This window comes from Cavia porcellus, unplaced genomic scaffold, assembly GCF_034190915.1.
Source record: "Cavia porcellus strain 051 isolate PalLab524CR breed Dunkin Hartley unplaced genomic scaffold, mCavPor4.1 scaffold_37, whole genome shotgun sequence".
NCBI classification, from domain to species: domain Eukaryota; kingdom Metazoa; phylum Chordata; class Mammalia; order Rodentia; family Caviidae; genus Cavia; species Cavia porcellus.
This window is the reverse complement of record NW_026947520.1, coordinates 9,523,801-9,550,627: the sequence shown is the minus strand read 5'-3', so window position 1 is coordinate 9,550,627 and position 26,827 is coordinate 9,523,801. Positions and strand designations below refer to the sequence as shown.

The 26,827-nt window shown below is 48.2% G+C and overlaps 1 protein-coding gene across 3 annotated transcripts in view; it reads right to left on the bottom strand.

Annotated features, from left to right (window-relative positions):
• Window positions 1–26,353, bottom strand: part of Acad9 (acyl-CoA dehydrogenase family member 9) — a 30,417-nt gene extending 4,064 nt beyond the window's left edge. The window contains exons 1-13 of one of the 3 annotated variants that reach the window (XM_063243262.1): window positions 25,989–26,353; window positions 25,797–25,917; window positions 21,424–21,517; window positions 10,921–11,022; window positions 8,644–8,750; window positions 7,823–7,923; window positions 7,239–7,317; window positions 6,013–6,187; window positions 4,505–4,578; window positions 3,443–3,518; window positions 2,227–2,297; window positions 1,874–1,993; window positions 743–871 (exon numbers count right to left, since the gene is read on the bottom strand). In XM_063243262.1, the coding sequence (XP_063099332.1) occupies window positions 743–871; window positions 1,874–1,993; window positions 2,227–2,297; window positions 3,443–3,518; window positions 4,505–4,578; window positions 6,013–6,187; window positions 7,239–7,317; window positions 7,823–7,923; window positions 8,644–8,750; window positions 10,921–11,022; window positions 21,424–21,433 (1,044 nt within the window). In that variant the 5' untranslated portion in view covers window positions 21,434–21,517; window positions 25,797–25,917; window positions 25,989–26,353. The other 2 variants (XM_013145434.2, XM_003463494.3) reach the window with 2 other exon arrangements.
• Window positions 26,354–26,827: the final 474 nt, after the last annotated feature.

Genomic DNA, 26,827 nt, shown 5'->3' with positions numbered 1-26,827 from the left:
GCTCCTATGTCCCAGCTCCTCCCTGACCCATTCCTTGCCACCCCACTAGCAGTCTAACCATGCCCCCAGCGAGACCTGCTCGTTCCCTTCCAGTCACCTGGGGCTCACCACCAGGTCCTGTCTGGACCTGGCCCTTCCCACTTCCCTGGCCGTCTGCCAGCACTGCTCACCCTGGCCCTGGCCAAAGGCCTTTCTGCCTGCACCTAAGGGCCAGCATGTATGCCTCTGCAGACCCCAGCTTCTTCCCAGACGTACACAGCACTCAGCCTACAGCAGTCGTCTGCTCCCTCACACCCAGACCCTCTGCAGCTGGCACACGCTGACTGGGCTTCAGGCTGGCACTGCCTAGAAGACCTGGCTAGCGCAGCCAGCTGTCAGGTGACAGCCTCAGGGCAGACCCTGCCTCGGTGCACTGGGACATATCCAGACGAGATGTAATGACAACAGCTGGAGCTGCAACGGAGCCAAGGGGTCCCACAGGATGTGTGTCCCACCCTACCCAGCCAAAGCAATGTGGCTGAGACCACAGTGGGTGGCCAGGGCGGCAGGCCCAGGATAGGGCCTTTGGGAATACAAGGAAGGGACTGTGTGGCCTCCCAGCTGCAATGCCACCCTCTGCAGTGGGGCCATGAGCAGAAACAGCCTGCCGTGGAGAGGGGCCCTGCTGCCTCCCACAGCACCCAGGTACAGGAAGGCAGGGTGGGGTGGGGACATCGGAGGGAGGGCTGCAGCCCCTGCTCACCTCGAAGATGAGGAGGATGCGGGCGTCACGCAGCATGCGCTCGTAGGGCTGGTCCTTCATGTAGCCCGAGCCCCCCAGGATCTGTAGTGCCTCGCTCACACACTGCCAGACACCCTCGGAACTGAACACCTGCCGAGAGTACAGCGAGCTGAGCACAGGGCCAGGCCTGATTCCTTCCGAGAGGAGGAGCTGGCGGGAGGCAAGCAGGCTGAATGGGGGGACCCAGGCCTTAGGGTGCCACCCACCCCGGGAGGACATGGCTGCTTTGCCCTGCTGACAGCACTGACCTTTCCCAGCCCTTTCACACCTCTGTGCTTTCAGAATCCACCCAGAATTCCCTTCTGCCGGGAATGACCCATTGCTGCCCAGCCCAGCCGCCTACAACTCCCAGCTCTGTGTGACTAGGATGTGTCTCTCCCTGTCCCCTCTGTGTCACTGAGCTCTAAGCCAGCAATGGCCAACTTTTCAGAGCTTTCAAGTATAGCCTGGTGTGGCACATGTGCCAGAGATCATCACCACTGCTGCACGCATAGCACCTGAGGAGGGTCAGGGGACAGCTACCAGTCACTGTGGTGGCACTACAGAGGAACAGGAGGATGTGACCATGATCGGGAGCCACTGAATCCAGCACACAGCTGCACCTTAAGACTCACTTTCCACCCTGCTCCTGCCCTTCCTGCCACCTCAGAATGCTTGCTTCTCTGGGCCACCAGACCTCTCAGCATTGCTCTTGAGGTCACCTCCAGGGGCCGAAAGGAGGGCTACCATCTTTCGAGGTATGGCTAAGACACAGGAAACTCCTATCTGCCTCATCAAACATTGTACAAAAGGCCCTTTCTGCAGGACAGCCCTGTCGCTAAGTCCACCAATGTGAAGTTTCACGGTCTGTCTTTTCTAGACCACACAGCATGCGCCCCGGGGACACGAGCTGTGCCATAAACTGACGTCTAGCTGAGCACTGTTCTTTGCCACTTCCCCCAGCTATGTGTCAGGGGCCTGCCTGTCTCTGCAGAGCCGCACATCCTGGATGGAGGGTGAGCTGACCAATAAACTTAGGAGAAAAGGAAAGGGCTGCAAAGGTCACACTGTAGGGTATCTGCGTGTGCCTCACGCTGGCCACGCTGGCACTACCTTCACAATGGCTGCCTCGACAGAGCAGTCCAGAAGCCCCGGCTGGTCCAGCATTCCCGCGGTGAGGTAGGCCATGCTTTCCATCACGTAAGCCTTCTGAGCCATCAGTGCAAACTTTTCCTGGCATGTTCAGAAAACATACAGTTGTGAGCTGAGACCCAAGTCTCACACGTGGGAGAAAAGCTCACGAAGTCAGAAGCCTCACTGCCCAAGAGAATCAGACCCAGCATTAATAACAGGCCTATGTCAGCCCAGCCCCTCCTGCTCCCCAAGGCACTGCCCAGAGGCACCAGAACAGACACCCAGCACGCACACGTTTCCCAGCCATATGGTGAGCCCAGAGGCATCAGTACCTGGATTAACCCAAATTCACTGAGTTTCCTGTTGAACTGCTTCCGTGTGCAGGCATACTCAGCAGTCATTTCTGAGAACAGGGTTAGAACCAGAACCTTTCTGCTTATCCAAACGTGATGTTTTAGGCCCTGGTCACCATTACTCTCCAATCCCACCGCAGAGCTAAGAGCCATGTCAGGGACCACACGCCCCCAAAGCCAGGGGCCCAGGGCCTCAGCATCTGTGGGTCAGAGGCAGGACATCTGCCCATCATGGGCCCAGCAGGCCATGGCAAGGGGACATCATGAGGGGTACTGAGTCATACACAGGCCTGTGAAGAGGCCCAGGCAGAGCGCTCCATCTTCCTGAGCTGAGTTGCTATGAAGGTGCAGAGGAGAGGCAGAGGCACTTACTTGCACAGTGTGGCCCTGGGACCGAGTTCTGAGTGTCTGAGCGACACCCTGCCTTCACCAACCCCAGCCCGCCCACACAGCAAGCTCCACATGCTTCCTGGGGCGCCTCATCACTCAAGAGGGCCCCACAGCCATGCACTTCTGGGCTGTGGGGTCGCATCAGAGGTTGTACTCCTGTGCTGACTGCGAGCACCAGCAAAGCTCTTGCAGAAGCAGAAGCGGAGGGCCCTGCGAGCAGTGCAGCAGAGGAGCCTTGAGCCCCACCTGGCAGCACTGTTTTAGGTCCAGGCATGGGCCTGCGGCCTCATCTTCCTCAACTATCAAACTGAGGGGAGGAAATACACCCGAGCCTTCCTGTGCCCACCTCACCCTGAACTCTTGAGTGTGCTCTTCCGAAAGCTCCCGTTCCCCTGGTCACAGCCACGTGGCAGAGTGGTTACTGGGCTGATTATGCTCAGGCAAGGAGAATCCCAGTTCCACACAGACGAAGCAAAGCAAAGATCCAGTGGCTAAGGGCCTGATCTCCTGAGCCCACTCCTCACTCATGGTGCAGTCACCCGAGAGACTCTGGTGAGGACCACCACTAGGTCCAAGCTTCCCAAGTGGCTCTGCTTCGGACAGAACACCTGGCCTCTGCCCTTCATTGTGCCATAAAATGGGAGGACCAAGCCTTGGCCCCAGTGGAGGACAAAGCCCAGATGCTAAACCTGAGCCGGCACTGTGTGGACAGCCCGGCTCAGCACTTGTGCACCCTGGAGACGCAGCGCAGCTTCCTGCAATGCGACACCAGCACTGCAAAGAGCTCCTGGCCCCACTTACCTACCAATCAGTTTCTTGATCATCGCGGCCGAGAGGCTGCCCATGCTGAACCGCCCGCTGTTGAGGATGTTCATGGCCAGCTGTGGGGAGTAAGAAAAGCCCGGGCCCTGAGATTCCACTTTATGCTCCCTCGGATGGGGACAGATTTCTACAGTGGACAGTGGCAGATGTTGGTGAAACACTCATACATTGCTGGTGGGAACAGACACAGTACAACCACAGTTCAGCAGCTCTTGAAAAAGTAACTCACACACTCACCATATGACCAGCAATTCTACCTTAGGTGCGTAACCAAGGGAACAGAAAATATACTTTCCATACAAAAACTGAAAATAGCCAAACAAATAGAAATAACCCAAATAACCTGATAAATGCAAAAATATATGGTCTGTCCACACCGTAGAATATTACCCAGCCATAAAAAGGAGTTTAGAGATTCATGCTCTAGAATGTAGACAAAGGTTACCAAAGAAGCCCATCACAAAATATTGTATGATTCCATTTATATGAAAATGTTCACAACCACAAAGCCCCTGAAGCACAAAGAAAGAGAGCAGCTGCCAAAGGACAGGGATAGGGGGTTGGAGGTATGATTTATCTTTTCAGGGGTGATAGAAACAGAGGCAACAGCTGTACAACATAGTAAGTGTACTAAAACTTAACACATGCATTTAAAAATGGTGAATTTATGCTAAATGAATTGTTTCTGAAAAAATAAATAAACCTAACTCCAAGTTGGGGGTACGGGGAGAAATTAGGGCAAGGACTCAAGACCACGGTGGTGCAGTCCTAAAACCTGAGCTTCTCAACAGCCTGCTGCCCTGTCTATGCCAGCTGCTGGGGAGGAGACCCGTCCCACACGAGACTAAAGGAACGCTGGTGACAAAGGAAGACCCCCTCCCGGGAGTGAGCTGAATTTGCAGCCAGCACGCTGCTGACTTCCCCTGCCCCCGAGAGGTGCTCCTGCTCACAGGCCAAACACAGGAGCAGGGGAGGGATAAAATGTGGGACTGATGCCCTATGTGTGAAACTACACCCATCACACGAGCCTCTGCTGACAGCTTACCTTAAAGCCACCTCCAACCTCTCCAAGGACGTTTTCAACAGGCACTTTGGTGTCTTCAAAGTGGACTTCACAAGCTGTAACAGGAAATGCAAGCACTAACAAATGCAAACCACTTTGCACTTGACCCACAGTTCACAATTCATTCATTTGCAACAGGGAGAATAGGACAGAGGGCAAAGCACCTATCTTTGAAGAGCTCACACTTTGGGTCCCTTGATGCTGGGTTTGGCCAGGGTGAGCAAGGCTTTGAGATGCGAACACCCTGCGTAGTAATGAAAACACAGGCCACTGAACCAACCTGCAGCCTACTGTGGGCTCCAGAGGGCACCCAAGGACTGAGAGAAAGCAAAATGCCCTTGCCGTGAGCTTTATCGTGAGACAGGTCAGGCAGGGAAGCCAGCAGCCCTGCAGAGACTCGCTCCAGAGGCAGGTCAGTGAGAGGGGCGCAGGCAGAGAAGGTGGGGCAGGGTGGGACGCTGCCTCCACTGTGTGTTTGCAGGCCTCATCCCATCTGCATGGCAACTCCCGGCACTGTGCCCCAGAAGAAAGGAGGCTCGGGATGTGTTCCTCCTCCTACAGCAGCTGTGCTGAAGAGGCAAGGGAAAAGTGTGATAAAATCACACCTGATGGCTGCATGTAAGGTTGGCAGGACATGGACGACAGGCTGAGGCCCTCCTGCCAGAGGCGGCGGGGCATGGGCAGGACCCTGCCTCTCTCTCTGATCTTCCCTTGTGCCGTGATCCCCTTGAAGGCAGCAGCCCTGTGGAGCTGCTCCCTGTAGCCCCTCCACCCATCTTGCTCGTTATTAACCCTAGGCCTCCAAGCAGCTCTGTCAGCGGTACAGGCAGCAGCCAGGCGTCGTGCTCAGACTCGTGGGGCCTCCCACCCTGCCTTTCTGTAGCATGGCCACCCGGGAGAAATAAGTGTTGGGACTCATGCCAGAGCTCGGGGGTCTCCATCTCCCCACAGCCTAAGTAGTATGACCAAATACGCTACCCCAATGGCAGGGTCCCCAAGGACACAGGCACACAAAGGTGGTCCCAAAATACCAAGGGTGGTGTGTGGTGCCCTGCAAATGGGCACTGTGATATCTCAACTGGGAGAGTTGAGCACTGGCAGGGTCAAAGACAGGGACCAGGGCACCAGCCTCCAGGGAACTGAGCATCCCAGGGACATCGCACAGAGGGGAAGGAGGGGCACAAACATCTACACCCACTGCCCCACCTTTGTGGGTCTGCTACCCTACCAGCCAAGGCGTACACCAGCATGGGCTCAGTAAGTGGGCTCACTCGCAGGAGCCCACCTGCCTTGCCAAGGCTGCTGGCTAGCACTGTTGACTCAAGCTTGCTAAAATGCTCACTTAAATCCAAAGGGATTTAAATGTCATCTTATTTTGGTATTTGGACAAAGAAAATGGGTTGCTCTCTCCTATCAATCTCTCCCCACTCCCTTTCTCTCTCTCACAGACACGCACATACACACATACACACGCATGCATGCACACTTACTGTTGGAACCCCGAATGCCTAACTTGTCTTCAGGCTTCCCATTAGTGACTCCACCGAAGTCTCTTTCGACTATGAAGGCTGTGATTTTGTCTTTTGCTGAGCCATTGGCATCAGCCACCTTGGTCCTTGCAAACACAGTGAAAACACTGGCCAGCCCTCCGTTGCTGATCCAGATCTAAAGAAAGACAGTGAAAGGTCTCAGCAGTCACCTCTTGGCCCCATCTGTCTTCCAGCTCCAGCTGCCCACTGTAGCTCAGGGAAGACACAAGTGCCTGTCTCTGCAGCACAGGATGGGGCTCAGCCCAGTCTCCCCAGAACCAAGACTTCCTGAGACAGGAGGCTGGGTTGGGGAGTAGCCAGTGGCATCTGCGTGCCTCAGATGCCACTGCCAGACCACCGGGGACTTTCAACAAGATGGGGATCCCACATTCCACAGGGGAGACAGACATGTGAGCCTGTGTGTTGATTTTAAAAAGGGAAGGAGAGATGAAAGGAAGAAGGGAGGAGGACAGGGAGGGAAAAAACTGAGACTGCCAAGCACTGCAATGGCCAGGACTTATTTCAGTCTTGATTCAAATAGACAAAAAGGTTCAAGATAATCAGGGACAGCTGAAAGCTGACCAGACAGGAAGAAGCTAAGCCATGCTTTTCAGGTGATAACGGTATCATGGCTTTCTCTCTTTGAGACATCCATGCTGACACTGTTAGTGATGATACCCAAAGGTGGCAAGGCCAACAGAAGAAACGCAGAGGCCAGGTGCCGGGTCCACAGCAGTGTACTGCAACGATCTTGTGCGTGTTTGGAATTTATTTATTTTTGAGACAGGGTCTCGCTATATAGCCCAGGCTGGCCTTGAACTCAAATAATCCTCATGCCTCAGCCTCCAGAGTATGGGGTCACAGGCATGTATCATTGCACCCAGCTGTACTGTCTGGGACTTTATAGAGGAAAACTTTCAAGCAAACTCATAAAGTTGCTCATGGAGGCAGCATGCAGAGGCATGGAGATTCCAGAGCCAGAATTCCTTGCTCCAGCCCTTCTCCTGCCACGGAAGTGACATAAGACCTGTGGTGTGTGAGTTAGCCACTCTGAGCTGCAGTTTATTCTGCTAAAAAGGAGCAGCATCCACCCAACAAGCAGTCAGGACAGGTCAAGGGAGGATGTGCACACCGGTAGTCCCCAGGACGAGCATGGTCACCCAGCAGGGGCAGAGGCAGGGCCACACCTTGGAGCCGTTGAGGATATAGTGCTTCTTGTCTTCACTCAGCACGGCCCTGGTCTGGATGGAGGCAGCATCGCTCCCACTATGCACACAGAACAGTGAGGAGAGAGTGAGGATGGCTTCGGGGTCTGGGAAGGGACATGATTGGCACCTGGCTAAGGAAGTCGGTAAGCCTTACACGTACAGGGTCAGACGATAGGCACACTCAGCTGTCCAAGGGACAGGACATCTGTCCCTCTCAACTCTGCTGCAGGACCATGCCCAGGAGTGGGTGGAGTGACAGGCTTGCTGTGAAGGCCTGGGTGCTCCCTGCCCTGCTCAGCCTTGCTCTGCGACCCTGGGGTCCTTACAGCACCTAATCACCCCCATCCTCAGAGAGAAGCACCCTGGAGTGACCCACAAACACCAACTCCACAGACCAGGTTATTAGCTTAGCAGAGAGAAGCAGAGTAAGACAAGAAGTTGGGCAAGCAGGGGTGGGCGACTCTTCCAAAGATTTGAGAGACGGAAGGAACTCAAGTTGGCCCCTCCAGCAAACAGCAGTCCCGAGTCACAGAGGATCCTGTAAAGCACTATGAGGGACGGACCTGTTGGGCTCTGTGAGGCAGAAGGCGGCGATATGCTCCCCCGACGCCAGCCTGGGCAGGTATCTGGTCTTCTGCTCCTCGGTGCCAACCAAGATGATGCCCTAAACCAAACACACAGGCTGCCTATGCCTCCGGGAGGAGGTACGGCTCCACTGGGGATAGTGTTCCCTTCACGCCAGACAGCAGGGGCCCAGGGCACAGGCAGAGCCAGGGAGCCACGCCGCCGTACCCACCCCAGGCCAGGGCCCCTCCACTGCCCAGCCAGGTAGCCCCAGACAAGGAGTGTCCCTTCTAGGAACCTGAAACTCATAATGTACAAGTGAGGCCTCCCTCTCTGCCCGGGCGGTCTGAACAATGGGAGGCGAGGCTGGGAGCTGTGCCCTACTTCATCAGGGGCCTGCAGCAGGGGCTGGTCCCAGGGAGTGAGCGCTCACGTGGCTCAGTCCCACATCCACACTGGGCAGGGGTAACTGAGGACAGTGCCTCTGAGAGCCACACGCCCTTGGACCTGTCTCAACATGCTCTGAGGCTTTTGGGATGAGGAAGACACATGGACACACGGCAAGAGAGGTCAGGAAAGGGGCTCACTTTCAGCTTGGATGAGGGCTTGCTGGGTCCCGAAGGATGGGTCAGACACAAGGAGGACAGAGGAGATGGCGTCAGCACAAAGGGACAGTGGGCACAAGGGTCTCCACTCACATGGAGCAGCTGGCCTCACGCTCCTCCAAGACCCCAAGCCATCAGGCAGGATTCACTGCAGAGGAGTGACGGGGCAGGCTTCCGCCTGCTCCAGGAAGCCCCAGGAACCCTAGAGCACTGACCTTGAGGCCAATGGCCTGGTGTGCTGCCAGGGTCACAGTGATGGATCCATCCAGGCTGATGGCCTCCCCTAGCCGTGCATACATGGTGTGGGACAGGCCCAGGCCACCTAGGAAACAGAACAGTCCAGTCACAGCCCAGTCACGGTCCAGCTGGACTCTTCTTGCTAATGTGAATGGTTTCATGGGTTTTTCTTCCTAATCATAAAGCAATGCAGATCATGAATTTTTTTTTTTAAATCAAGAAGGAAAACAAGCCATCTATAAGCTTATATTACTGCATTCCTGTAGGACTTTTTTCAGACACACAAACATAAACATATATATGTATATATTTTTATCAGTACCAGGGATCGAACTGACAACTGCCTGCTTGCAAGGCAGGCGCTTATGCCACTGAACTAAATCCCCAGCCCCCATAAACATATCTATGTACACAATAAATCATGGCATATATGCAGTTTGTCCTATTGGATGTGGACCTTAATAGCGCCCCACTGCCCGGTATCTGGTGGGCACCGGGACAGGGTTTCTGTGCCTCCACCCAATATTTGGGGATGGCTCCTTCTCTGTCACGGGGGCTTCTGTGCACCCCCGGAGGTTCTGCAGCATCCTGGGGCTCTACCCATGAGCTACTAAGCAACTCTCCACCCTGCAGTCCTGAGAACCAGAACCCTCTCTGGACATGGCAAATGTTCCTGAATGTTCTGTTAACTGGGAATTACTGCTTTGGGGGTAAACAGACAAAATGTTTCAAAACAGAAAGATTAAAACTTCCAGGGGTGGGGATTTAGCTCAGTGGCATGAGTGCCTGCCTTGCAAGCTCAAGTTCGTGAGTTCAATCCTTGGTACCAAAAAAAAAAAAAAAAAAAAAAAAATCTGAAAAGATTAAAACTTCCACTGAGCTTATGTGCCTTCTATTCAACTTTCAGAGGCAGCTGAGAGGCCATCGGTTCACTTTGCTAACAATTCATTGAGGCCAACAAATAGCAAGACTGGCACTGAACCTGTGGCACCCACAGGGCTCACCATTCACACACATGTCAAGGGATGTCACCCTTGCAGGTGGGCGGTGTTCCTGCTGGCTGTGCTGTCACCTTAGTGCTGTGTTAACACCCTGCACCCCCCACCCCGTTTCAACCCAAAACACCATTGCTCTTCCTCCTTTATCTACTGAGGACGCCAGCTTGGTCCAGGGGAAAAAGTCAAGATGATTTCCTCAGAAAGCACATGGGAAAGATCGTGGGGAGACACGATCACCCCGGAACCTTTGGGGAGGGACACCGAATCAACACAGGAACCACACATGGGGGACTGTGAGCCCCAGGGAGAACCAAGGAGGAGCTGAGGTCGGCAGATCACATTGGTTTCTGCCCAGTCCTCACCCTTAGCTGGGAAAAGGGCTCCCAAGGCACCTGGCTATCCTGAGGCCCTCACCCCTGGAGGCTCTGACCCCGCCTCCTTCTGTTCTGACACTCAGCAATCAGGTGGCCAGGTGTGAAGAGAACCATGCCTCTGTCCTTGAGAGTCAACTCTCAAGCTCCAGGCAGCTGGAAAGGCTTGGTCATTGCCCTGCGCCCCTGGAGGCAGAGTGAGCAATCTGGGGGAGGCAGAGGGATGCCCTGTGCCCGTGGGGGGCGTGAGCCATGAGCTTCCTGCCACAGGATAAGGTTATTTTCGGTCCTTGAAGACAAGGTGAATTATCACACATACTTGTCATCACAGGATGACACAACAAAGAAACACAGATGCAAAGTGTCAACCTGATTAACACAAAAAGGAAGGAAATTAGGCGTCCTATTTATGTATCCTTAATTTTACCTGTCTGTCTGAACCTGGACCAGCTCTAGGGTACGTTCCAGCAGGAACTTACAGACTCAAGCCCAGGTCTCCCCGCTGACCCCTACTCCCCTGACGAGAAGGGAGGCCCCGCAGTCTTCAGAGATGAACCAGGCAGGACACAAGAGCAAAACAAGCTCCCAACGGCTATGGCTCGCTGTGTGAACCCTTAGGTCAGAGGACTTCTGGCAAAGGCCTGGGACAGCACTTCTCCAAACAACAGCGACAGCTGAGAACACTGAGCCTTAACTACCAACCCTCCTGCCACCTCCAGGCCCTCGGCTGCTCCTGGTAGTCCCAAGCCGGTGTGGCTGCTAAGCCCAAAGCCACAGTTCAGGTCCCAGCTTTACATGGGCTGTAGACACCCAACAGCAGCTCTTTCTGAACAGCTTCTGGACACATGCACACAAAAGGCCACAGTGGGGCCTTCCTCTGACTTACCATACTCTTCTGGGATCTGCATCCCAAACAGCCCCAGGCTCCTCAGTTTCTCCAAAGTGTCATTTGGGATCTTCCCTTCTTGGTCAATTTTTCTAGAGTCCACTGTCAAGAGGAGATGGCGTAAGCAGAAGAGAAGTCACCAGTGCTCACGCAAATAAAAGTACACGCAGCTTTCCATACAGCTTCAATCTCAGTGTCAAAAATTTCTCAAAACTGGGGATCACCTAGTCCTATCCCTGAATGGTATTTGTTTTAAATTCACCAGTGACAGATGGAGCTCTGTTGCTTCTGCCATGGAAAATGGTAGCAAATTATAAATTTATAAGTCATAGATTTCTGAAGGCACTTGGTTTTTTAACCAAGAAAACAGGGGAGGAACTACACCACTCCCAGCCTTAGCAGCCCTCTGGGCTTCGGCCCTGGACTCTGGCTGTTTGATCTCAGCTCACTCACTCATTCACTCTCTTTCTCCAGTGCAAAAGTGAACAGTGACCAGCATTCAGTGTATAACCTTCCCACAAACCTCAGGGTCGGGACACTGGTTTGCATAAGATGACACTAGACATCATCAATGGTATAACATTTTAAAACCATAACCTCCAGTTGTAATTTTTTTTTTTTTTTTTGGTATGTGGGTCACTAAAGAATTATGGACCCCAAATGCAGGCCAAACTCCTCATTTTAAAATTTTAATTTACCGACATCTATTATTGGCATATAAAACCTACACAGATTTACAACACACAATTTACTAAATTCCGACATGTCAAATCATCACCATTAGGAAGTAAATATTTCCTCTTTTACAAGGTCTCTCAGTCCCCTCTGTGACCAAGCTTTTGTAGCCACTGCCAGCTCTAGCAGCCTGGGGTCTCTCTGCAGTCTTTAGATTTGTTTCTTTTCTGAGTTTTATATGTAAGTGTTCACAGAGCCTGGCTTACCGGTCTGGCTTCTTCACAGAGCAGTGGCTGTGACACTGCTGCATGTATACTTTGTCAGTCAATGGTCTACTGCACAGTATACAATTCTTTGAGTATACCTAAATTCCATGAGTATAAAGGACCAAAGACAAAAGTGCCAGTGGACACCTCATCAGAAACACTGTGAAGCCGGAAGAGCACGCACCAACACCGCAAAACTGGAAAGGGAAAAGCTGTCATAAAGAATCCTCTTCTGACTCCAGCCTTGTTGTGAAGCCACGCACAAATCAAGAATGCCTCTCCTGCAGAGCTATACACCATTACAGGGGTCTTCCCCACAGAAGATGGGTGGCACCAGAAGGACATGTGCTTCCACGTAAGAATGAAGATCAACAGAAACATAGACAGCAACCACAAAAGTCACTGTTTCTTGTGTCCAAAATGTAAAAGAAAAAATAGTGCAAAGGAAAGCTCAGGAAACAGACAGTGAGGATGGCTGCCCAACACTGCGACTGTGCTTAGTGCAATGGGATTGTGCACAGGGCTAGGGTGGCACATTTATGCTAGGTATATTTTATCACAAAGAAAAGAGATGCAAGGTATTACAGGGTTTATGAGAAAGGGGAAATAAAATTTATGAAACAGTAGCACGCAGGCTGGGAAGGTGGAAACGTCCTACTGTTCTTGTACAACACAGGAGGTGGCAGAAAAACAGTTGAAGGAAGGCTGGCAAATGATGCAAACAGCAAACTCTAAAATCCACCGCTTACAAACACGGGGAGCTGAGGATTTAGCTCAGTGGTGTAAGCGCCTGCCTGACAAGTGTGAGGTTGTGAGTACAAAACAAAAAAACACTACAGGTCCTGACCTCTGTAACCCTCGCACTCAAGAGGCTGATACAGGAGAGTTATCACAGGTTCAAGGGCATCCTCAATAGTAACTTCAAGGCCACCGTTACCTATATAGCAAGAACTGGTCCAGTCCAGTCAGTGAGGTAGATTAGGGCATGGCAAGGAGGCTGGACAACAGGATGTGACCTGTCAATCACGGAGAGCTGACAAATCACTGTCCAGCTCTAATGTCAGAAGAGGATCTCAAACAGAGGCTGGCCACTGACTGCATGGTCACTGCTGCTCTCTTGTTCCTGCAGTGGCCTGTGCCACATGAGGAGCGTTATCTTCACTTTTCTTACCTCTTTTTGCACTTCATGCTTTCTTCAATTCTTTGGCCTTTAATAAACTACATTTTCAAGTTCACTGATTATTTCATCCAGTTCTGTGAATGGACACCAAGAGCCTGGAGGCACTGGACACCACACCTGTACATACCTGCAGCACTGTTAAAATTCCAGCTACTCGGGAAGGCAGCTGAGGCAGGATGATAGCAAGTCCAAGGCCAGCTTGGACACCTTAGCAAAAACAATTTCAAAGTAAAAAACTAAAGGAAGGGCTTTGTGGTAGTGTACCTACCTAGCAAGTGCCAGGCCCTGAGCACTGCAGTGGGGGAGGGCAGGAAATGGTGGCAAGCAGAACTCTAAAGTCAGCACAGGAGAGAAAATGAAATACTCTACTAAGTCAAGAGAAGGAAGAAAAGCATGGACAAGTGAACAAAGGCCTGACAGTGAAAACACCCAGAAGAGAGACTAAAACCCATTTATATCAATAATCACATTAATCTCATCAAATATTAATAATTAAAAGGCATATACTATCAGATGAGATTTAAAAGACAACATCTGTTTCATGTATCCTCACCTGGACCAGACTCAGGACCCTTGGCTGCTTGTAACTTTAAATAAATAAATAAAAGGCAACACTCTACTCTGGTACTTATGCAAAATCCACCTTACTAGTTTTACTTTAAACCTTTTATTTGAAATAACTCTACAGGTAAGAAAAGTTGCATACTATAAAGCTCCTGTCAGCCTTCACCTGGATTTCACTAACAGAACAAACAGACGCAGTGCCTGTGCGGCTATGATTCCCTAACGTAGGAACCTGCCATCCACACTCTGTCATTGACTGCACCCACCTGTCCCTCAGTGACCTTCCTTGGGCCAGGATTCGATCCAAGGCGCCATGGTCATGGCTCCTCAGCCTCCCCCAGACTGCGACTGTCCTTCAGTCCCTGTCACTTGCGAACTTGACCCTTTGAAAGCCCTGGTCCGTTTCTTTGCAGTGTCCCTCAGTTGGGGGCTGTCTGGTGTTGTCTCACAATTAGACTGAGGGCTGCGCTTCCGGGAAGAATGCCATGCAGTGATGTCCTCTACCCCCGGGTACCACACTGGGAGGAACACAGTGCCCACCAGGTCCTGTTACTGCTGACATACTCCTGATCCACTATTTATGGTAGTGACTGCCTGAATCCTCCACAAAGAAGTTACTATTTTCCTCTCTAAAATTAGCAGAAGACAGCTACTAGAATACTGCCTACATAGATGGTCTTCAAACCGCCACATACTGACTCTGCTATCTGCTGGTAGAATGGCCTGTTAATAAAATTTACTGTATTATTTGCTTAATGGTATTTTTTACTTCTATGATTCCTTTTCTACTGAAGAGAATGAGAAATCCTCTTTGAATACAAAGGCACAAGTCACAAGAAGATGAAGCAATATGTATCATCCTCCCACAAACCAGGGCAGCTGAACGAACAACCGAACAACACTAATATCAGATAAAGTTCATTTCCAAGCAAAGACTATGTTACCAAGGATAAAGAAAGATTTTATGAGACAGGCATCAACTTATCAAAAGCGTCTACTCCTGAACACCGATGCACCTAATAACAAAGCTTCGTTCCCCATTTGATCAGTGTTACCCAAGCAACTATATTTATTGTAATCCAACTGGCTGATCATAGTTTTGTCCCACCTCACACCCACTTTTTGACTTCCCATTGGATCAATATTACCTAAGTGACTTTACTTGTAATCTTGATTATAGTTCTGTCTTACTTTATACCTGCTTCACCTCATGGCTTTGCTCAGTAAACCCTATTCAGAAGAGGAGTTAGTGGCACCCCACTCTCCAGTGACCCTTCCCCCCCCCCCCCCGCTTTTTTTTTTTGGTACCACGGATTGAACTCACAACCTCACACTTGCCAGGTAGGCACTTAAGCCGCTGAGCTAAATCCTCGGGCCCCTTCTTCCCTTTTAGCAGAAGCTTTCTTTCAATAAATTATTTCTACTCTTAATACACACACACACACACACACACACACACACAGAGAGAGAGAGAGAGAGAGAGAGAGAGAGAGAGAGAGAGAGAAAAACCTAATAGAAATGAAAACAATAAATACACAAATACAGTCAGAGATTTCAATAAACCTCTTTCAATCTGCAGAAAAAAGGCAAACTTGTAAGGATGTAGAACCTTTTAATAGTATCAACAAACTTATACTCACTGCAGATCATTCCACCAAAACAAAGACAAACTACAGTCACAAACATCAGCCAGCTTAAAAGGATTCAAATCGTACAAACTTGTTCTCTCACCACAATGGAACACATCTAGAAATTGACAACTGGGGAATCACCATAGACCAAAAGGATAAGGGAAGACAGAACTATAGACCAACAAATTCATCAACTTTGATATAAACTCCTTAAGAAACAGGTAACTTGAACAGCTTTACATTAAAAAAACTGCAGTGATTTAATAATACCTTCCCACTCAAACAGCTTTACTGGTGATTTAGAAATAATACCAAGTTTATAAAAACCTTATGAAACTTGAAGAGGAGGAATTATTTCCCAATTTAAAGTAGGAGGCCAATACTATTTTTTTAAAAAAAATTTATATCATAAAAAATTAAGCTGCAGACCAATATTCTTCAGGAATACAGATGCAAAACTTCTCCTTTTTTTGTAACAAGGTCTCACTACGTAGCCCAGGGTAGCCCCCAACTCATAGCAATTCTCCTGCCTCAGCCTCCCAGGTGGTAGGATTACAGACATACCACCATACTCAGTCTTAAGAATTCTTTAACCAAAGATCAGGCCAACCAGGAGGAAGGGATCTAGGAAGCAGCAGCACCCTCCTGCGCACCCAGCAGGGGCCACTGGAGGGCAGGGAGAGAAGATATCCCATTGCCCACCATCCCCTCACAAAGCAATCAGCTGATTCAGAGGAATGCAGGCTGAGATGATAGCAACTGAAGTAAAGAACATAATGCTTATATTGTCTGATTGTCTTTGCAGACCTAAAGCTCCTGGTCTGAGCAATCTACTTAGAGGATAACAATATGCAATACAGTAATTATTGTCTTGTTCTTGCCAATATTGTTCTCATTGTTTTGTTGTGCTTTGTTCTATTGTTTTGTTATATTCCCTTTAAAATTAAAAAAAATTAAACAAAAAAAAAAACTTTAACCAACTGAAACCAACAGTATGAAGAAAGAGAACACACATCATAACCAGGTGGGAATCATCCTGGGAATGTAAGGATAGATGTGCATTGAAAACAGATCAATGCAATTCACTATGTCAACAAAATAAAGAAAAACAATCATCTTAAAAGATGCAAAAAAAAGCACTAGACAAAACTAATATCATTTACAGTGAAAACTCAGCACACCAAAGTAAATGGAAAATTCTATGACCTGATAAAAGGAATCTATGAAAACCCCCAGCTGACATCCCACACAAAGGTAAAAGACTGAATGCTTTCTGCCTAAGAGCAGAAGATGACAATGCAGTCCTGTTATACTAAGATGCTGAAAAATTAAAATAATTGATTAAAAGATAATTAGCAAAAATAGTTAAAAGGATAGTTATTAGTAGTATTGTCATTCGGTACTGAGCTCGTTACCCTAGTAACCAAGCACCAACCACATAGTTATAGATTAACTGACCGCATCGTTATGCTGTTCTATATGTGTCACCCCCCCCCAAGTAACCTGTGTGCTATGTCAACCTTTGTTCCCCTTGTAAGAGACACATGATGTGTCAAACACTGTCCCCCTTATGAGAGACAAATGTTCCTGGAATTGGCAGACCAAGGGCTATGAATTGGCTAACCACCCACTGTGAAATGCCTCTGACCTCAAGCAAAGGGGAACAGAGGCCCACCTTGTTTCTGTTTCTCATCACTATGTACTTAATGATCAATGAGCTAATCATAAATGAACTATAAAAATCAGTCAAAATTCTAACTCAGTTACACAGCTTTGCAAATTCTATCTGCACTGTGTTGCTGGGCCAGCTAAAATAAAAGCACCTATTTTAAAAAGACGTCTTGCCCGTTTATCATCTCGGGGGTCTTGCCCTGTTTTTCATCATGGGGCCTTGTTTTTTAGGTGGGTTACAACAGTCCTACTCAATACCACACTTGAGATTGTAACCAGAGCAAGAAAGCAGATATATCCAGGTCTGTTGAGGAAGTGTTTGAGGAAGTTATGAAGATTTCTGATAAAGAAGGCTAACTCTGGACCTGAAAGTATTCTTGAAATCATGTTGAATAATGCTTTGATACTGCTATCCAGCCCCTTTTTAAGGCACTTTTCATCTTTCAAAATTACATCTCAATTAATGGCTAGAAAATACATACTAAGCATTAAATTATTTTAACTTAGTGTTTTGGTCACAGAAATAGATAATTCAGGTTTAATTTCATCTTAGTTATAATGGTACTCACAAAACAAAGGTATCAGCTAGTTCTCCATTTTTATTAAAAAGGTTATCCCTTTTATAGTTTGTGCCTTCTGTGCGCAAAATTTTTTAGTATGCATGTTTATCCCTTTAGAAGTTACAGCATAATAGCTGGGTATGGTGGCCACACACGTAATACCAGTACTTGGGAGACTGAAGCAGGAGGATTGCTGTGAGTTCAAGGCCAGCCTAAGCTACATTGTGAGACCCTGTCTTAAAAAAAAAAAAAAAAAAACTAACAACATGTTAGCATTAGGGATTCCTACTCCCTTTTCTTGCAGGTTTCAAATTCTAACCTGTTAAGAGAATCTGTGGACCAAATTTTAAAGGAACTTTTTGAGTAGTCAGTTCTTACATAGGTATTTGGTAAACAAACTCAGAAAATGATTGATTGCTAGCAATGTCTTAATATTTATCAAACAACTGACCATTTCCTATAGAAAGATAAAAACTAGTCACTACAGCTTGTGCAAAGTTGTACAATAGGTTCGATTCCAAGGTTTGGGTTGGGGTCACAAGGGATTCAGAGCCTGACATAATTGCGAGCTTTATTATGATACAATCACAGGGTGCGTGGCAAGGATCACATCTAATGATCGTGTGCCTTTTGCACATAGTGTTATTTATGATTAAACCAATCAACACAATTTTCAGAAGTGGAACCTTGAAATATATGCACTAGATTTATGCTGAAATAATTCAGTTTTCTTGTTAGTGACAATTCAGGTTTGTCTGTTTGTTTCCTAGGCTAAATATACGATTAGGTAAAATCACAAAAGGCAACCTAGGGACTAGGGATTTAGCTCAGTGTCATAAGCACCTGGCTAGCAAGTTCGAGGTCAGGAGTACCATCCCCAGCACACACACACACAAAGCAATATAGTGGTTAGATTTCCAATTTGCGTTTTATTTTGTGGAATATGTTTTTCATAATCATTTGCTTAAGGAGATTTAAAATTCAAGGCCCTTTTGTCAGAAAAAATAATACATATATCTTACAGTGTTAAAAAAAAAACATTATGGGGGCTGGGGATTTAGCTCAGCGGCATAAGCGCCTGCCTTTCAAGAAGGCAGTCGTGAGTTCAATCCCCGGTACCGATAAAAAGGAAAAAGACAAACAAAACAAAACAAAACAAAAAACCATTATGGGTCTAGCAGATTTCCCTTATGATACAAAATGCACAAACTACAAAAGAAAATTTAAAGCTTTTGGTCTTTTAAAGAATCAGGCAGGGGGAGGGAGGGAGGAAGTCTCTGTAATACATGTCTCAGAAAATACACCTGTCTATAGTTTCTTACAACTCGATAAGGCAACCCAAGTTTTTGTTTTTTTGTTTTGTTTTGGTTTGGTTTTTTGCGACAGGCTCTCACTATGTAGTTCAGACTGGCCTCGAACTTGTGGCAATTCTCCTGTCTCAGCCTCTCAAGTGTTGGGATTACAGGCATGTACCACCACACCCAGCTTCCAGGTTTGCAAAAGAAGGTATTTTTCTCTTGTTGCTGAGACAAAATACCTGGGAGCTAAAGTTAAAGAAGGAAGATTTATTTAGTTCACAGTTTATAGAAGTTTCACTCCACAGTCAGCTGGTTCCAAGATAGAGTGGCACAGGGAGGAGAAATGGTACATGGTGGGCAGAAGGTAGCAAAGAATCAAGGGAACCTTAACAAGATCTTTCGGCCTTGTTTATCTTACCCAGGCTACTTAGGGGAGGTAACACTCACACCCTTAGTCTTGGTGCCCTTGAGCCTAGCAATTGCATCATGAATCAATCCCAGCATCACACATTCTAGATCCAGCCACCTCTGACTGCATGAGATTTTGGGGGGACATCTAGACACAAACCATAACGGTGAGTGAACAATCCGAAAGACATTTTTCCTAAAAAGTAACAGAGAAGATAGACAAGCATATGAAAAGATGCCAACACCATCAGTCACTAGCAAAATGCAAATTATAACCACAATGAGACACTGCCAATGGGAGGTATAAGAAGGACTATGTACCGGTGAAAATGCAAAGGAGCAGGAACTTTCTATGCCAAGGTGGGTGCTTAGCAATGACCACTTTGGCAAACAGGTTTATTAAAAAGTTAAACGTCCTCCCACCATGATCAGACACTCTACTCGTAGGCATCACCCAAGAGAAACACAAGTGTGTGTCTCATAAAGACTCATGCAGAAGGTCTCCAGCAACTGCTTCAACCACAGCTAACACAGACATCGGCCCACATGCCAACTGTTAGACAAATAAACAAGCTCTGGTACAACCACACCAAGAAATACTACTCAGCACTAAAATGAAGGAAAATGTGGCCAAAATCAGGCCAAAAGAACTAGACAAAAACACCCATGTGATTCTGTTTAAAATGTCAGAAAATACAAATAAATCTAAATGAGAGAAAGCAGATTAGTGGCTGCTTGCAGGTAGGGAGGGAATGAAAGGAGAGAAAACTTCTAGGAGTGTAACTTAAAATAAGTGTACAATATACTGGTTTTGACTTTTTGTTTGTTTTAGGGGATTTTTGCAAAAGTCTTGCTATATAGTCCAGGATGGTCTTCAACTCATGGGGATCCTCCTGTCTCTGTCTTCCAAATGCTGGGATTACAGCTGTGTACCACCATGCCCAGCTCTGTGCAATTTATTGTAAATCAATTATACCTTAGGAAAACAGGGAGGAAACCCCTGACAAATCACATAGTACAAGTTGAAATAAAAGAAGATGGGACTAAGAAAATAAAAATATATGAAGACGGGAAGATAACCACTGGATAAAACTAGAAACAAATATTTTTAAATAACGAGACATATTTATACACAAGGAAAACCAGCAACACAGCAACAATTGAGGCACAGCAGTGGTTCCCGGTGTATATCCTGGGGCACCAGTGCTGCTTCTGGGGTCCAGAATTCCAAAGTTATTTTAATATAACAGTAAGATGCTATTTGCCTTTTCAATTCTAATTTCCTCAAGAGTATTTTTTCAAGAGTACTGTCCCACACGTGATATAAATAAACATTAAATGCAGACAAACGGGAATCCGGCTGCATTGTAATAAGCTAAGTATTAAAAAGATTTGCAGGACTGGGGGTGTAGGTAGTGGCGGAGCACTTGCCTAGAATGTTCAATCCCTAGGTTCAATCCTCACAATCCACAAAAAAGAGAAAAAAAAAAAAAAAGATTTGCAAAACTCTACATTAACGTCACAGTTTCCATTCATTTTCTATTTTGAAAGTATTTTCCACTAAAAATTTAGTTTACACTGACATGTAGCAGGTGTCCATTATTTTTAATTTGAAACAACAAATGAACACTATTCAATTCCTGAAAGGACAAACACTGGTAGCTAACACCCATCCAAACAACCTTAGGGACCTCACTGTTCACGTACCAGCAGGGACCTCAACACCAGGTCTCTTGGGTGGGGTGGCCTAGCCTCCTGCCCTGACAGAGGAAAGTGGGAGCCACTCCCCCACCTTTAAAGTGCAGGTGCTGCTAGTCCACAGATCAAACTGGCTCATCAAGCATTTGGTACAGCGCCGAGACCCAGACTCAACCTGCAGATGCGTGGAAATCATCACAGACCTGCATCACCCGACACGTGACCCTCGGGCCTGGACTGTGCGTGCACTTGGTTTCTCTCCTCTCAGTTTTCCACACACTCACTTTTGTCATATTTTACACAAGGGTTGGTCTGTGCCAGCTAGAAAATGTTTAAAGTGGTCCCTCACCATGGAGACATAGCGAAGCACTGAACTAGATGTCTCTCCTTCAACAGTCACTGGGATGACCCCCAAAGCAGAATATGACTACAAACTAGTTCAGCTTCAGTAATGATACTCAACATTTAACCTGACTCCAGCATAAACATCAACATAATTGCCTTCGTGATGGAAAGAGGCAAAAGAAAATGGGTAAAGAAAACCATACACACCCTCTTCCATGAAGAATTTCTCCACAGGTTTCACAAGCTGATTGATTTCATTAAGTTCTTCTTGGCTCACCTCTGGAAATGGGAAAACTCCGTTCTATAAAACATAAATATTTACTCAAAATTACTTTTCCAGTAACCTCCCGTCATGGTAATATCAGTCATTAAGGGAAAGGGGAAGAAATGTGCTAGTTCCACGCCTGGCTGGCAGAACAGGGCCAGTGGCAAACGTTCAAAAATTCAAAATTCAAAAAAACCCCAGGGAGGTTCAGATGAAAACAGGGGGTGTAGGACTGCTTCCTGTCAGCTCCTTCCCTGTGTAGGCCGGCTGCTCATTTCCTCAGCTCATTTCCTTAGCAGTAACAGGTGATGAAGTTGTCCCCCCCCCACACACACAGCCGGGACTCACATTTTAAATGCTTTAGGTCTGTTCCTCGCTTGCTGCCTACTACTTGTAACACTTGACAAATCCCATCACCTTGCTGAGCCTCAGCTCTTACCTGCAGTATGCAGACTGCATTCACTCAAAAGTCCGAGTGAGAATCACGGTGGACAGCGGGTGTGAAAGCACCTGACCAAACGGAAAGCTTTAGGCCATTATCACAGACATGACTGTGAACAGCATACTGCTTTCCAAGCCTCACCCTCTTGCCGCTTCCCCTCCTGTCGCCGACACTGGCCCCTGTGCTGAGTGAGAGTGGGGTCACCACCTAAGTCCCTCTAAATACCAACATCGGCTCTCTGTGCCCGGGACACAAGGGTTGGGCTCACGGGATGAGGCCCAGTCGACTCGGATTTCAGACAGGCAACTCCAAGGCTGCTCTCACCCCCAGTTTCTCTTCTATCACACATGACGCTGTTCACCTCAGGAGGCAGCTGCAACGCTCAACACAGACCTTGCGCCCTGGAACAGGAACTGTCTCTGTATCAGATTCTAGCTCTGCTCCTGCCCACTCTCAGAGCCTGGCAAATGATTTAGTTTCCAGTCTCTGTTTCAAACCAGTGGGTGGCCAATGCCCCTATAGGCCCAGCCTCAGCCACTGTGGCCTTCCAGGCTCCTGTCACCCCTCCAGCTGCCAGTAAGGCAGGATGCTGTAGCCCTGGGCCCACAACTGCTACACAGTGGCGGGTCACAAGCTGCCAGGTCTGATGATCTGCTTGATGACCTCTCACCAAGCATCCCAGGAAGATCAGAGATGTCCCCGACATTCCCTGCAGCCTTCGCACCTCCAGTCAACTGATCTGTTCCCTCTGCCTATTGGAACCCCACCATTAAAGTGGTTGAAAAGAAAAATGTGATGATTCTCATTACGCTGCAGCTTCTTGGGACACAGTGTCCCCTTCACTGAATCCATAAGTGGCTTTACCCACCCCCACACTCGCCTCCCTTCCCTTGCAGACTTGGGCCTTGTGTAACAGGCTGTGAGACAAGCTTGTGCTGGCACTGGTGGGCAGGCAGGAGAAGACAGAGATGGCCTGGCACCTAGCTGGCGTTCAGCCACAACCAAAGGACGACTGCTGCAGTGAGATCCTGGGTGCTCAGAAGGAAGAACTCTGATAACAAGGAACGAAAATTACGTGGGGGCATTTCATGCCTAGTTCAGACACTAAATACTTAAAACAGAGAAATGCTAAATGGTTCTGACTGAGGCTGTTCTGAGGAGGTCCCCCAAACCCCATCCATTCAATCTCCTACTGTTCCCTGCAGTAGCCCCAGGGACACTTCCAGGGACAGCTCAGATCCAGCTGAGGGCAGCATGGCAACCACGGGTCTTGCTCACCCAGAAGGCCTCTCCCTGTTCTGAGAGCCTAAGGATCCCTGCTATATTCCTGCTCAAGATGCAAAAACACTTAGAGTAGCCCGATCCAGGAAGGTCAAGGTAAAGGTGTCTAAAAGGGGTTAGACTCTCAGCATGACCTAGACAGAGAGGGAAACAACAACAAACATTTGCCCTCAGAGCATGAGAACTGTGAGAATAAAAGGGACTTGAAGCTGACTCCAGGAGAATTCCCATTACTAATATAATGAAGGCTGCTGGGAAGAGCAAGACTGAGTGGGACCAGTAGTGAATCTTCTAATCAGAGGAACTTTGAAGACATTCGGTGGAGTTTCTGTGCAGAAAGATAGCCAAAGAATCTAGGAGCCAGGCGTGGGGGTACATGCCATGCCTGTAATCCCAGCAGCTGGGAGGCTAGAACAAGAGGATCTTACATTCAAGGGCAACCTGGTCTACTTAGCAAGGCCCTGACTCAAAAAACAAGTCTCAGCTGGAGAACCCAATCTGAGTCATCAGGACTTAAAGCCAGGGCCCTAAACTAGGCCATCTAGGGAATGATTATAGTACAAAGTCCACAGCCCTAGAAAATACAATTGGCAGACACTGACCAACATCTAAACGTTGAAAAGCCAAAAAAGAACCAGCTCAGGAGAAAAAATGGTTTTTCAGAAGCTAAATGAAGTGTGTCAGGGTGCAATGTTGATTGCATTGCCAGTGTTAAGTCAGGTAAAAGATGACCTCAGAACAGTTTGGAAAACTGACAGTCGCTGAATTCCCGGAAGAGACAGATGGTTCTGACTCCTGACAAATACAGGTTCAACTGTGAGGCAAATGTCCATAGAGCATAGCAGACTTGTAAGTTCCTGCCTCCTTCATCATTGTTCATCTCTCTTTTAATCACGGCTTCCATAGCTTCACTCTGGGCTGATTTCCAATGAAAAACTGCCCTGTAGGACAGGAATAATATAAAAGTGGAAACAGGAATTTGTTCTGGGCTCTTGTGTGGACATTAGTCGGCAATTAATTATTCTTTGGCCTATTATTCCACGAGTCTTATCGGTTCTGTCAGCGATCCCATGTAGTCTCCTGCTTCAGTCCAGCTGAGAAAGGACAGAACTGCCCTGAGGAGGTGAGGAGGCAGGACTCCAATGACTGGTGGGCCTTTGCCAAGAACAGGAAGTTCCCTCACAGTGAAAGAGAACAGAGGGGAAATGGGTGCATATGTAGGTAAGACAAGGAACCACAGGGTGGAAATTCTCACCACTATGGATATGCTCAGTGAAATGGGAAGCAAGGTTGACAGAGGCACTGAGGGAGGGGAAGGCAGTGCCAACACTTAAAGACTGAAGGAGGCATCAAATATTTGGGTTTTTTTTTTTTTTTTTTGTCTTTTTCCTTTTTATCGGTACCAGGGATCGAACTCACGACTGCCTGCTTGCAAGGCAGGCGCTTATGCTGCTGAGCTAAATCTCCAGGCCCGAGATTTGGGTTCTTTTACTCTGGGAAAAATGGTTTCCTACTCCTCTACTTTTTGTTGTTTGGGGGTTTTTGTGGAGTTGTTTGGTTTTTTGTTTGTTTTGTTTTGAGGCAGAGTCTTGCTACATAGTGAGAGTTGCCTGAAACTAACTATAGAACCTGAATTGGCCTCAAATTCATGACTATTCTATTGCCTTGGCTTCCTGAGTGCTGGGATTACAAGCGCACACCTCTACACCCAGAAATTTCCTTCATTTTAAACTCCAAGATCTATATTTTCTAACTGGGCAAACCATTCTCAGTCTGACTCACAGCTTCTGCATCTGTAATGCAGAAGTGGTCATCCAGATAACATAACAGGAATGTTCCAAAGAGAGGCCACAAAATAACTCCAGCCATACAGGAGCAACAGTATTCTGGACAAGGTCAAAGTAGGGCACCTGTAGGAGATGAGCATTGTGCTTATTACTACTTGGTAAAGCACTGAGGCAAAGAAAAGGGCAGCCCTGGCCCAATCTCACAAAACTATAAGCTCAAAATCAGACAGCCAAAATGAAATCCAAGTCCTCTGACTCTCAGAGGATGAGTGCCTTTAGTACACAGCTGCACCTGGCTGAATCCTAGGACTTTTGAAACGGATAGCGTAGATCCAGATTTCTGAGAAATTCCCAACGACAGGGTCAAATGGTAGGGCTTACCTGCAGAAGGAACTCCAGGGGCCCTTTGAAAGGCGCCAGAGAAGAGGTATGGACCAAGAGGAACTACCCCACGTTTCAAAGTCACATCGGCCAGATGGAAAGCATTTTACTAATCCCCAGCCTGAGCTTTCCCAAACTACCCTAAGAAACAGCAACAACGCCCATGCTTTCCCCAGAGGGGGCTTGCGTGGGACTCCAGAGCCCACAGTATAGACCGTCCCGCCCCATCGGGTGTCTGTGGCACTGTTTGGGGACCCTGACAAAACTCTTTTTTTTTTGGTACCAAGAGTCGAACTCACGACTCTTATGTTTACCAGGCAAGCGCTTGAGCCATTGGACTAAATCCTCTCCCTTCAACTCCACTCTTGCCTCAGGACGAAAGGCAGGAACCATAGAGCAAAAGGGTCGCCTGGGTTCGCCTTACCTTCTCAATTTTGCCCAAGCAGAGCTCTTTAGCGAAAGCTCGGCTCTGCGGACTGGTGCGCAGCGGGCGTCGACTTGCCGTGAAGGCCACCAGAGCCCGGCAGGCTCGTGCCGCTGCTGCCCTGCGAAGGAAGAGCCCGTAACCGTTCATGCTAACTGCAATCACTCCAAATCTGGTCACCGACTTGCTCACCTGCTCAGGAATTAGAAGCTCATCTGTGCGCGGATTGATGACGTCACGGTTATGGGGCACTGCGCTTGCGTGGCCACGCCCCTACCCGGAAACCAAGAATGGCTTTCCAGGACTGTGGGTTTCGGTGTTTGGCTGCAATGGCAGCCGAGAGGGTTCTTTTTGTTAAAATTCCAGCCAAACGTTGGCATTCATTTTATCTAGAGGTAGCCCATCTGTTTCTCTTTTACCTGTACCAGGCTATGGTTGTAAGCAAAACAAAGGAGAAATTCACGACTTCACCGGGTTTGGAGGTAGCTGAGTACGGAAGCGTTCTTTGATTTTAGACGCATAGTTGACTTGCGGTAATCATTTCATTTTGCTTCGTAGTTTGTGTTCTGTGTTTCTGGATGAGGAGAGGAAAAGAGATCTTCTGCTAGAGCGAGATCTGCAGAAAACTAAGGCCCCACTCGGCCAGGGAAACATCCAGTTTTTTAAAAGGCAGGAGAGGAAGAGACCCTACCTAGACAGGTTGGCACAGGGGGCACCTCAGCACCCGCACAGCCCAGCCCGCCAGCCCCTGGACAAGAGAGTGAGGCTCTCCAAGGACCTTCAGCCGGTCGCCTCCAGAGGGACCTCGGTGCCTGTTTCCCAATGATGGCATTACCCTCAGCCTAGGGAAATGCTTCTGACTCCCTCCCTGGAGTCTTGGGAGCAGTAGGCAAAACAGTTCATCTGCTGAGAGCTGCCTGTTAGGGAAAACCTCACAGACTTTCTAGGCTGTTTCCCATCAGCTGACGGTGCTTTTGCCAAATCAGATGACAAAGTGCTGCTCCCTTGAAGTCAGTGGCTCTAAGACCATA